General features: G+C 43.8%; 1 protein-coding gene across 1 annotated transcript in view; it reads right to left on the reverse strand.

The window, feature by feature from the left end:
• Window positions 1-4,355: 4,355 nt before the first annotated feature.
• SLC13A3 (solute carrier family 13 member 3) overlaps window positions 4,356-13,422 on the reverse strand; it is a 70,252-nt gene continuing 61,185 nt past the window's right edge. Inside the window, exons 12-13 of the mRNA XM_082272978.1 lie at window positions 12,348-12,485; window positions 4,356-5,432 (exon numbers count right to left, since the gene is read on the reverse strand). Coding sequence (XP_082129104.1) covers window positions 5,265-5,432; window positions 12,348-12,485 — 306 coding nt within the window. The 3' untranslated portion in view covers window positions 4,356-5,264. The remainder of the gene's footprint in view (window positions 5,433-12,347; window positions 12,486-13,422) is intronic.

Raw genomic sequence — 13,422 nt, forward strand, 5'->3', positions numbered from 1 at the left:
AGTTTTTATTCCGATATCCCTGAATTACACACCGTATAGCAGCAGCCTATGATATTTCATAGTCAGTTCATGTAGTCATTAAATACATCAGTACTAAAAACTGTCTGTGTTACATTATCAGAGCAGCTTCATATCTTATTGGTGACCGTGGAGCTAAATGGATGGTATTTCTTCCCCATATTGATGTAGTACTTTACAGAGTACACAGTACCATTCACATTGACCCCGCCCCAGAGGAGCTCACAATTTACCATTCTCATCATAGTCACACACAACAGGGCCACTCTGGTCCAAAGCCAAGTCCCCTGTCACTGCAAGGATGTATTTCTTCCCCATATTGATGTAGTACTTTACAGAGTACACAGTACCATTCACATTGACCCCACCCCAGAGGAGCTCACAATTTGCCATTCTCATCATAGTCACACACAACAGGGCCACTCTGGTCCAAAGCTAAGTCCAATGTCACTGCAAGGATGTATTTCTTCCCCATATTGATGTAGTACTTTACAGAGTACACAGTACCATTCACATTTGCCCCGCCCCAGAGGAGCTCACAATTTACCATTCTCATCATAGTCACACACAACAGGGCCACTCTGGTCCAAAGCCAAGTCCCCTGTCACTGCAAGGATGTATTTCTTCCCCATATTGATGTAGTACTTTACAGAGTACACAGTACCATTCGCATTTGCCCCGCCCCAGAGGAGCTCACAATTTACCATTCTCATCATAGTCACACACAACAGGGCCACTCTGGTCCAAAGCCAAGTCCCCTGTCACTGCAAGGATGTATTTATGACATTTTCAGAAATAACAAGAACATTTGTGTGTCTGGATTCATCGCCCAGTCCCAGACGGATCATAATCATGACAGTGACTGTTGTCCAACGTCTCTTTACTTGTTGAATACCAGAACCCCATCCCTGCAAATCTGTAATGCTAAATACTGAGATAACACACTGACATACTGGCCACCTTTAATGGTGATGGAAAGAGTGACCCTTGCTTAGGTAAAATTTGCTTGAGAAGTGATCTATTTTTTTTTTTTACTTTATTTAGAGGATGTATTAAGGGTAGTTTATTACATTCAGAGGTCTATTTAAAAAATGTTTCTGTTTGAATGCCATCACAAAAATATTCCCGTAATCTGTCTAATATGTATACTTCCTATGATCGCCAGCTCCATCCAGTGGCATAATGCGGTATTTCCCTAAAATATGGCAATTAGGAAAATACCACTTTTTGACCAATAGATTGAGTCGACAGTTATAAGAAATATACGTATTAGAAACATTATGGGAATTTTCCAAGATGGCATTGTGAATGCTGAGCAACTGTTTTTTTGTATGTGCGTGTGTGTGTGTGTATTTTATTATATGTGTACTGTTGCTTAAAAATGTTACTTTCCTTTGTTAACATTTTATTTCTTTCTACAAAATAATTAAAAAAATAAAGGCAATGAGGGGCCAATTTATTGTTACAGGAACAGGTCATGGATAGTCAGAAGAAGCTTCCATAACCCTCACAAAGCATTAAAAAAAAAACTAACAAAGAAAACTAGAAACCAGTTATATTTAGCCTTCCTCATTGACTCCAATGCATTTCACCAACATTTCTGAGATAGGAAAATGCGTAACTTCTCTCATCCCTATTAAAGACACTGATCCTCATTATTGAAGATCCTAGAATTAAAAAAGTTTGTGTTGCCCGGCAACAATCAATTAGATTCAACTTTCATTCCCCAACTGTCATTTCATTTAAGAGTGGAGGTTTGAAGTCATTGACAAGTATTTACAATATACATTTGTGTCATTATTATACTGAATATTTTTGATCGGAGGAACATTAACCTGATCAGCAAAAAAAAAAATCAGGAAACTGATATAAGTTAACGTAGAGCTGAAGGCAAAACTTTTTTTTTTTAGTTTAAGATAGCGTGGAGAGGGATTAGAATCCCTGTCATGCTTAATTGCTGTCTGCGCCCATATTAGGGAGATACACCCTCTCTATGTGTCCTGTATACCGTTATCACTGAGGATAAAAGAAAATGAAAATCCAGAATTTTGGGTTGTCACCAGAACAGGAATGGAGGAGAAATCTTCCAATGGGGACACTAGTTCTGGTGACAACCAGGGATTCTTCAACTTCGGGGGGGATTTCCTCTTACTTCCTGTTTTGGCTATGTGACACGAAGTGAAGGGAAACCTCCCCATAAGGCTCAAATGGCATAAAAAATTACAGCGGTTATAACGCTCCGTTATTCTATCCGAAATTAAAGAAAAAAGTTCTGCCTTTATATGCCAAAAAAATAAAACAAATAAAAAAAAATACTTAAAAATATAATACATCTCTTTACAATTCAAACTCACTTTCTTTTAACAAATCTAATATAAATATGCACGGGACTAAAAAAAAAAAAAAAAAAAAAGAGGAGCTGAACAGCCCCCTTTGCTTAAATTGGACCAAACAATTCCCCATTCTGATTGGCCACTATAGCAACCAGAATTGAGGGCAAATGTATTAAAAAGGATAGAAGAGCATGCTTTTCAAAGGAGACCAGTACTGGTAAAGCGTGCTTTCACAGACCTGGTTGAGCTTCCCGGGAACTCCAAAAAACTGCCCTGGTGAAAGATACCAGTCTTAAAGTCTCCACCCAAAGTTTTTTCACCATAAAATATGGAAATACTCATTGCTGAATTTACAACTCTTCTCAGGGCCATTACTACATGTGATGGAGCTCCATAGGAATTCGAATAAGAGGCCCCCTCACTTATCTAATTTCCATCTGAAAGGCAATTATGATAAAAATAAAATACTGATTGCTTTCACAGAAATCGTATAAAGATTCCTATATTGGATATACTTCTAGTTTATCCACAATTATTACCAAACACTATGGCTAGTTGCATTAATCACTGTGTGGCCATATAGTACTGGTCCCCATAGCAATTGCATGGTCTTCCTCCACTGTTCATTGAATGAAATATTTAATCCCAGATATTCTCAACCAGAGTTCCATGGAATGCTGGCGTTTCTCCACACGGTTGTTAGGGGTATCTGGAGCTGTGACTAATTGACCTCCCATCTGATGGTGCCTACATGGTTCCGCTTGGCAGAGCCAACTGTATGATGCAAATTATCTTTTTAGCTGTTTGTAAGTGTAGCATTCTGACCACCACTGTAAGGGGACATTCTTCCTACTGACCACTAATGTAAGGAAGGATTCTTCTTTTCATCGATGCTCAATCTGAGGGAGATTCTTCTTACTGATCACCAATGTAAGGAGCATTCTTCCCACTGACCACCAATGTAAGGAGACATTCTTTCCATTGGTGACCTTAGATTCGACATTCTTCCCACTGATCACCAATAAGGGACATTCTTCTCACTGATCACCGATGTAAGGGACATTCTTCCCACTGACCACCAATGTAAGGGGCATTATTCCCACTGATGACCAATATAAGAGACATTCTTCCCACTGATTACTAATATAAGGAGACTTTCTTCCCATTGTTGACCAATCTAAAGGACATTCTTCCCACTGATCACCAATAAGGAACATTCTTCTCTCTAATCACCAATTTAAGGAGCATTCTTCCCACTGATCACCAATGTAATGAGCATTGTTCCCAATAATCGCAATGTAAGGAGACATTCTTTTCATTGGTGACCTTAGATTGGGACATTCTTTGCACTGATCACCAATAAGGGACATTCTTCTCACTGATCACCAATGTAAGGAGCATTCTTCCCACTGATCACCAATGTCAGGAGACATTCGCCCCATTGGTAACAAATCGAAGGGGCATTCTTCGCACTGACCACCAATGCAAGGAGCAATGTTCCCACCGATGACCAATGTAAGGTACATTCTTCCCACTGACCAACAATGTAAGAGACATTCTTCCCATTGACTACCAATGTAAGGAGACATTCTTTCAATTGGTGACCAATCTAAGGATCATTCTTCGCACTGATCACCGATAAGGGACATTCTTCTCACTGATCATCAATGTAAGGAGCATTCTTCCCACTGACCGCCAAATTAAGGAGACATTCTTTCCATCGGTGACCTTAGATTGGGACATTCTTCCCACTGATCACCAATAAGAGACATTCTTCCCGCTGACTACCAATGTAAGGAGACATTCTTCCCACTGGTGACCAATCTAAGGGACATTCTTCGCACGGATCACCAATAAGGGACATTCTTCCCATTGATGACCAATGTAAGGAGCATTCTTTCACTAACTGATGTAAGGCTGAATTAACCCATATAAAGCAGATATACTTCCAGTAAACCTCTCTAATCTTCAACTGCGGCACTTTCCATACCTCCTCTTCTAATCTAGTTTTCAGCTGAGAGCTTGTTAAGCAATGGGGTTTTAGGGCAGCGGTCTCAATAGAAAAGTTTTCTCCTCTTATCGGATGAGGCAACCCTTACAGAGTTTATTGTAAATAGTATGACGGCACATCTTCACATTTTAGAATGTGGAATAAATCAGTGCATTTGTAGCAGCATTTTCTATGGTAAGGATAGGTATATTTCCTTTTTGTACGTTTTTGTTTCCATTCTTCAATATATATGGAACCACTATAAGTTTGGGGTCCAATAGTGGGCCTTTTAATGGTCAGTTGGGCACGGTCCTGATATTCCAGCAAGGGTGGCTGTCTCATTCCTCATCGCTACACCAATGGAAGCTTCATTGTTGTATGTCTATATCACAGAGATGTTCTGAGACTTACAATTTTTTAAAATCTGCAAGCCATCTGAGTGTATCATAAAAAGAAGAGTATAGAGTCCTGTACACATTTAGCTTAAACCTGTTTAAAAAGAAATTAGCAGCACTTCAGCACTAAAGCACTGGACAGAAAGTGCCTGTAGGTCCTTATCCTTATCCAATACTCCATGGAGGTCCATTCAAAAGACCAATGGTGTCCAGCATTAATTAGACTAGGTACCCAATAGCTTGTGTGCAACGTATACCTGAGGTATGCAAGGCTGCAGATATCAGCAACTCTGCGTCACCGATAACGTACGTAGCATTTGTGTACAATTCTGAATGAATTGAAGTGAGACAATTGTGTAACAATTACACAAAGAAAAAAAATGATTCTGATTCCTAAAAGATAAGGACAGTCCTTCACAATAAGGTACAATAGCCATTCTGCAGTTTAGGTTGCAGGCCGATAAATTGTCACTTTAGTGTCTTTATAATGTCAGTTTGTGTGGCCACCCTGGATGAACAGCTGACCCGTCAGCCACCGGTGGTCATATTATGTGTGGCCAAGGCGGTAACGTTGTGTGAATGGAGATTGACCCAATCAGGAAAAGTGCTGAGCCCGAATATACTGGATGCCCAGGTGTTCATGGCCAGGCTAAGGAGAAGAACGCCCATTAAGTTCATCAGAAGTCCCGTCCTTGCCTGCAAAAGGGAAGCAAAAAATAGACACGAAAGTGTTAGAGGGTTGCCCCAATTGATATACAATATAACATGTTTTACTGTAGTTATACAATGCAATCACAGCTACAATACTAACCTGTGCTGAGAGAACCCCTGCCTCTGGCTGGCTTCTTATTCAATAACCCAGGATAAATCATTTGCAAATAGCCCCACTCCACCCTGGGAATCATTTAAGGATGGTGTTGAGTGCAAACCAGGCACCTGACTCCTTATATAGCTCAGGTTACACAACATTACAGCACCTTCCTTATAGCTTTGCTTTGTTTATTAGTAGCAGAGTATGAAACCATACAATTTTTGATACTTTGTTATTAAGCCAACAAAACAAAGATATAAGGCTAGTTTCACACTTGTGCAGGTGGCTGTTGCTGTGGGACCGCACCTGTTCCTGCGGCCGCAACCACCCACATAGAAAACCACGATGCTGCTCAGGAGATGCGTGGGGACACAATTAATCCTAATGGAACCCCCACACACTGGAAACCGTAGCGTGGTTTCGCCGCACTAGGAACCTCTTTGTACTATGCCATTTCCCTGGTGTGAACCTAGCCTAAGGAAGGTGTTGTGGGGATTATGAATATAGATAAAATAAATAAGCCAGTAAAGTCAGACCTTCAAATTTGTTCTGTGTTAGTGACTAATAACTGAAGCCTGGAGATTGGCATGACAGCCAAAGTACAGGCAATTTCAGAAGGAGGCTAGCAATGGTATATATATATATATATACACACACACACACACACACAGTGCTGTATCTTGGCCTAGGCCAACAAGGCCCAGGGCAGCACTTTGCAGGGGGGCAGCAAAAAAGCTGATGGGGCTGCACTGATATGCTGCCCTGATGGGCACTGATATGTTGCACTGATGGGCACTAATAGACTGCACAGATGGCCCCTGATGAGGCAGGACTGATAAGCTGTTCTGATAAGGCAGCACTGATGGGTACTGATATGATGCACTGATAGGCTGCACTAATGGGCACTAAGAGGCTGCACTGGTGGCCACTGATGGGGCTGTACTGATGGCCACTGATGAGGCTGCACTGATATGTTGCACTGATGAGGCATCACTAATGGGCAATAATGAGGCTGCACTGATGATCACTGATAAGGCTGCACTGATGGGCACTGATGAAGCTGAACTTATGGGAACTGATGAGGCTGCACTGATGGGCACTGATAGACTATGGTTGTGGTCTGTGGTTTACAGATGACAGGGCGGGTCATAAACAGGAAAGGGTGCGGCCTTTACAGGAAGGGGTGGGTCATATTTAAATTAGGGGTGCCCAAGTTTAGTCAGGCCTAGGGCAGCACAAAACCTAAATACACCACTGCACACACACACACACACACACACACACACACAAACACACTATATTGTCAATAGTATTGGGACGTCTGCCTTTACATGCACATGAACTTTAACCACTTTCCGACCAGTCACGTTGACTGTACTGCGGCAAAGTGGCTCGTTCCGTCCAGCGACATAGACCTACATCGCTGGACTCCTCCCCTTGTGGGCAGCGCATGCTCGCCGCCGGAGACTCGCTCCCGCTGTATTCAGTCACAGTGGGAGTCGGGCCAGGGAAGGAGCGGCAGTGATCACCGCCGCTCTTCCCCGATCGTCTGGGAATCGAGTCTGGAGATCCGCCCGCTTGTGTAAACAAAGCGGGCGGATCTCCTAAGTGACAGACAGGGTCAGATTGCAGGGTTCAGCATAGCTGAACATGCGATCTGTCCCTGTGTCACTCAGTCACCTCCCCCCACACAAGTCAGTAAGCACCAGGCATACATTAACCCCTCCCTCTCCAATAAAATTAACCCCTTCCCTGCCAGTGTCATTTTTACAGTAACAGTGCATATGTATAGCACTGATTATTGTAGTAATGTCACTGGTACCCCCAAAAGTGTCAAAAATGTCAGTCAAGGGTCCGATCTGTCCGCCGCAATGTCGCAGTCCCGCAAAAAAATCGCAGATCACCGCCATTACTCGTTAAAAAAAAAAAACACCAAAAATGACAGAAATCTTTCCCTTAGTTAGTAAACGCAATAACTTTTGCGCAAACCAATCAAAATACGCTTATTGTGATTTTTTTTACCAAACATAGGTAGCAGAAAGCAAATTGGCCAAACATTTTAAAACAATTTGATTTTTACATTTTTTTGGGAGGGGAATTTCATATAAAAAAATGTGAAAAATATTATTTTTTCAAAATTTACGCTCTTTTTTTGTTTATAGCGCAAAAAGTAAAAATTGCACAGGTGATCAAATACCACCAAAAGAAAGCTCTGTTTCTGGGAAAAAAAGGACATAAATTTCGTTTAGGTACGGCGTCGCACGACCGCGCAATTGTCAGTTAAAGTCGCACAGTGCCGAATTGCAAAAAGTGGCCTGGACGTAAGACAGCAAAATCCTCCGGTGGTAAAGTGGTTAATGACATCCCAGTCTTAGTTCGTAGGGTTCAGTATTGATTTGGCCCACCCTTTGCAGCTATAACAGCTTCAACTCTTCTGGGAAGGCTGTCCACAAGGTTTAGGAGTGTGTCTATGGGAATGTTTGACCATGGGGACTTAGATGCCATTAAAGTTCATGTGTAAATCCACTATTCCACGCTTACTCTTGCTGCTCCAGTACTTATCAGACTCTTTCGAGAATAGATCTGACCTTGGGCACAGATCTGATGCTTTTATGAGTCTCCAAAGTACAATATTTAACCAGAGGGCTCTCGGACCACTCTCCTATACTACAGTAGTTACATTAGATAAGATTAAACCGAAGATTAAGCCTAATTGGCGTGTCCCCACCTTCTGGTTAAAGGTGATTTCTCGGGAGGACACAATGAACAATGCTTTAACTGAATTCTTCCACAATAATGTCAACTCTGCCCCTCTCAAGTGGTATGGGACACTATGAAAGCAGGGGAGTACTACTCAAAGCTATTAGTTCTCACAAAAAAATCCAATCTAGCATGGGAAAATGTACTGATAGCTGAAGTACAGAAAAAGGAAATCCAGTACATTTATGATCCCCCCCCCCCTTCTAACCGCTGGAAAGATGTACAACAACTGTATAGATCAGCTCTAGATAAGGCTGATCACTCTCTCCAGGTGTAAAGGTTTCGAGGAGGGGGAGAGAACAGGTCACATGCTGGCGGTGATAGCAAACTCTCAAGTTAACGCTAATTTTATTTCATTCTATACTAACAGCGGAGGGTGTGTGCTCACATGACCGGCAGGACATTTTAGGATAATTTAGCACTTTCTATAGCAACATATACCAGAGTACAGTTAATTACCCTGTGTCCTGCCTTAGGGAATTTTTAGATTTTTAGACTTCCAGATTCTATGAATCACGCCTGTATTATAGTGCTTTCTAAGCCGAGCAAGGATCTACTGATGCCGGAATCCTATTGTCCTATTTCGCTGTTGAACTCGAACTTAGGATCCTAGCTAGGGTCCTGGCAACAAGACTTAGTGGAGTGGTGCAAGGGTGGGTTCACCCAGATCAGTGCAGATTTATCGCTGGATTTGTCACTGGATGCTGCGAAAGTTTTCAAAAGCGTTGAGTGGATGTACCTGCGGGAGGTCTCGGAGGTGTTCGGCCTAGGCAGTAGATTAATTTGCTGGGTTATGTAGCTTTATTCTGCTCCAAGGGCCTGTATGCAAATCAATGGCTCGGTTTTGACATTTTTCCCATTGTTTAGGGGGACTTGTCAAGGGTGTTCCCTTTCCCCTTTGCTATTTCCCTTGGCAATTGAGCCTTTGCCTGCAGCATTTAGGCAATCTGAGGATATCTGTGAGTTTAATAGGGACGTTCGATGCGAGAAAATATCGTTATACGGGGATGACGTGCTACTGTTTCTTGGAGACACAGAGAAATCCTTAATACCCCTTATGTCCCTTATACAAACCTTTGGCTCATTCTCAAGTTTTGTTATCAGTTGGGACAAATCAGCCCTATTCCCAGGGGCGTAACTACAGGGGTTGCAGGGGTTGCAATTGCAACCGGGCCCCATGCTCCAGGGGGCCTGTGCGGCTCCCCTGTACACCTGGATAGGAGGGGCGGCGGGGGCAGCATATAGAGAAATTACTGTCCTCCTTTTTCCTTCTGTAGCTGCAGGAGGAAAATAATGGAGATTGGTTCCTCTATATGCTCCCCCCCCCCACCTCGCCACTCCTCCTATCCAGTTCACTTGTGTTCTGCTGTCTCTGGGCCCCTGTGTGCTCCCCTGCATGGCAGAAAGGGGGCTCACTGCAGAACTTGTGAAAGGGTCCCGCTGCGGAACCATAATAAAGGGCCCCGCAAGGAGAGTAAAGGGCCCCAGGATTAGTGGGAAGAGCCCCAGGCTTAAAGGGAAGGGCCCCAGCCAGGGGTCCAGGGGGCCCTTCATGGTTTCTTGCACCGGGGCCCTGAATGTTCTAGTTACGCCTCTGCCTATTCCCCTTAGATGACCTCAGCCTTTCCATACCAAGAGAGGCTCAGCAAATTAAAAGTGTGTCCTCCTTTAAGTCTCTGCCAAACGAGCCTAGTTTTGTTCCAGGAGTATCCCACTCATCCCTTCTCCCATCCAAGTTACCAAATAAATACAAAAAAACCCAAAGATATTGGACTGGTCATTGTCTCAGTACTCACACTTGGAGAACATGCATAAATGTGCTATTGTTGCTAGCGGTAACCCAGGGGGACCCACATCCATCAAAACAGCTAGGAATTGTGCTACACATATGTCTTACTTTTGTTTCTGTATTAAGCTAAAGCACCCAGTCGGTTCTAGTACCTCCCCGCCTCTGTCACTTCTAGGTAGATCACCCATACTGAACTCAGTGGAAGCCACTCAGGAGACCAGATTTGATTTTGATGAGGGGTGACATCACAATCTCCACCTCATCCAATCAAAGAACACCTTATATGGATTGAGAAAAATAGAAGGTGTTCTATGAATGGCGGCAGACTCAGGAGCTGGGAAACAGTGTCCAGGGTGAGGCAGTTGAGTAGGCAGCAAGCAACTAGTGACTTATCATTTTACTTAAAAAGGAGCCCAACCCAAAAAGGGGAAGCTCTGCTTGTTTGCTTACTCTCCTCCTCTGCTGCCAATGGGGGGAGAGGATACCTGTCAAAATCACGTACCCCCTCCCACTTCTGGGTAAGATTTTCACAATCGTGCAGCGACCTACAAAATTTCAACCCCCCCCCCCCCCCCTGCTTCCTTCTGGGAGACACACAGGTTTCAGAAGAAAGTGGGTCCATTCAGAAGGCGCAGCATGACTCACGCATGCCCAGGAGGAAACAGGCTGTGAAGCCGCAAGGTCTTACTTTCTGTTTCCCTTAGGGAAGATACCAGCGCCTGCACCTGGAGCCAATAGATGGATCGGCTTTGGGTGCCGACATCGCAGGATCCCTGTACAGTATGTCCCCCTATAATAAAAGTCAGCAATTACAGTATTTGTAGCTGCTGACTTTAAGATTTTTTTTCCCCCGTCTGGAACTCCTCTTTAACTACCTCAATACTGGGCACTTAAACCCCCTTCCTTCCCAGACCAATTTTCATCTTTTAGCGCTGTTGCATTTTGAATGACAATTGCGCGGTCATGCAACACTGTACCTAAACCAAATTTGTGTCATTTTTTCCCCACAAATAGAGCTTTCTTTTGGTGGTATTTGATCACTGTCAGGTTTTTTCTTTTTTGGTGCACAAATAAAAAAAGACAGAAAAGTTTGAAAAAAAAAAAAAGTTTTTTTGTTTAGGTTATAAAATTTTGTGAATAGATACGTTTTTTCCTGCACTGATGATGCCGCACTGACAGGCACTGATGAGGAGACACTGATTGGGTGGCACTGATGGGGTGGCACTGATATGCAGCACTGATGGGCACTGATAGGTAGCAATGATATGCAGCACTGATGGACACTGATATGTGGCACTGATAGATAGCACTGATATGTAGCATTGGTGGGCACTGATAGGCAGCGCTGATGGGCACTGATAGGCAGCACTGATGGGCACTGATGGGCGGCACTGATTGGCACTGATGGGCGGCACTGATTGGCACTGATGGGCACTGATAGGCAGCACTGGTGGGCAATAATGGGCACTGGTGGGCAGCACTGATATATTGCATTGGTGGGCAGCACTGATAGGAGGGCACTACTGGCAGGCTGTTTGCCATCCCTGGTGGCCATGGTGGGCATCCCTGGTGGTCATGGGTGGGCATCCCTGGTGGCTCTAGTGGCATCCCCTCCCCCCAGGGCTGCACTGGTAATCAATCATCTGATTACCAGCACAGACCCCCCCTGTGATCAGTGAGTACTTAGAAATACTCACTGATCACCCCAGCTCCAGTATCGATCCTCTTCTTCTCCTCCCTGACAGGATCTGTCAGGGAGGAGAAGAGATCGAAGCCGTTACAACGGCTGTATTTACATTGCATGACGGCTGTGATTGGACACAGCCGTCATGTGATCAGGAGGGCCAATCACAGGGCCCTCCTGACGCATCTTGTTGCGCTGTGTCCGAGGGACACAGGCACATCGGGATCGCGCCGCTGCGCGTGCCCGCGGCGGCGCGATCTCGCTCCTTCTGAAGGACGTTCCGGAACGTCCATTCAGAAGGACGAGACTCCCACCCGGCCGTATATGTACTATGGCCCGGGTGGGAGGTGGTTTAATGAGTAGGCTTGCACAATCTTTAAAACTGAAGAAAAAATCTGGTTCTCTATATACTGATGCCAGAACCCAGGCAATAAGATGTTCTCCTATACTGACGAGCCTTAGAAAGGGTAATAATGTTTATACTGCTCTGTAAATATCAGTGTTGACTTAAAGGATGTAAGTGACCCATGCAGTCCCACATGAAAAGGCGGATGTTCTGATACTTACCATGTCTTTCACCAATAAATGTCCCGTAGAAAATGCTATGGAGTTGGGAGGTGTGGACACAGGGAGCATGAAGGCGTAGGAGCAGCCAACGGTGCCAGGAATCATTAGGTACAGAGGATTTACCTTGAGACGGATGGCCTGGAAGAACAGAGTATCACAGTTTACTACAGGGTTAAATTACAGGGGAAACATAGCCAACAATTCAAAGGTACCATAAGGTCCCAGTTTAGAACACCAAGGTCATAGGATTTGAGCTTTGTTTATTAGCCGAGAGCTACACAGGTGCTGTTTGGTCGTGGGACTAATCAAGTTTTTACTCACAAAACTGTAGGCGGTCCTGTAAGGTTTAATATACATAATGTTTATACAGTGCTAGATAGAAACCCTTAACCACCTTACCACCATTTGGCACTGCTGCACCGGATCACTCACCTAGTACGTGATCCAACACTCTACGGGTCTGGGGCGTGCATTTGCAACTGCCAGCGGTCCGCTCAGTGGCGGGTGCCGCAGACTTGATGTCCGCCGGCACCCGCTGATCCTTTGGTACTTAGCCAGTCAGCAGGGAAGGCATTGATCCTGTGTTGCTGCAAAGCAGGGACATGGATCCATGCCTTCCCCTAGTAAAAGCACCTCCAACACAGTGCACAAACACTGGCTAGGCACACAGTTAACCCTTTGATAGCCCCTGATGTTTAACCCCTTCCCAGCCAGTGTCATTAGTACAGTGGCAGTGCATATTTTTTTAGCACTGATCACTGTATTAGTGTCACTGGTCCCAAAAAAGTGTCAGTTAGTGTCCGACTGTCCGCTGCAATATCTTAGTCCCCCTATAAGTTGCTGATCGCCGCCATTACTAGTAAAAAAATTAAAATAAATAAATAAATAAATAAAAATATCCAGTAGTTTGTAGATACCTTATATAATCTAATCCTATTGGGATTTTTTTTTTTTTACAAAAAATATGTGGCAGAATACATATTGGCCTAAATTGATGAAGAAATTCTATTTTTTCTATTTTTTTTTTTTTTTATTGGATATGTTTTGTAGCAGAAAGTAAAGAATTATTATTATT

This window comes from Pelophylax lessonae, assembly GCF_965119305.1.
Source record: "Pelophylax lessonae genome assembly, chromosome: 11".
In the NCBI taxonomy this organism is placed as follows: domain Eukaryota; kingdom Metazoa; phylum Chordata; class Amphibia; order Anura; family Ranidae; genus Pelophylax; species Pelophylax lessonae.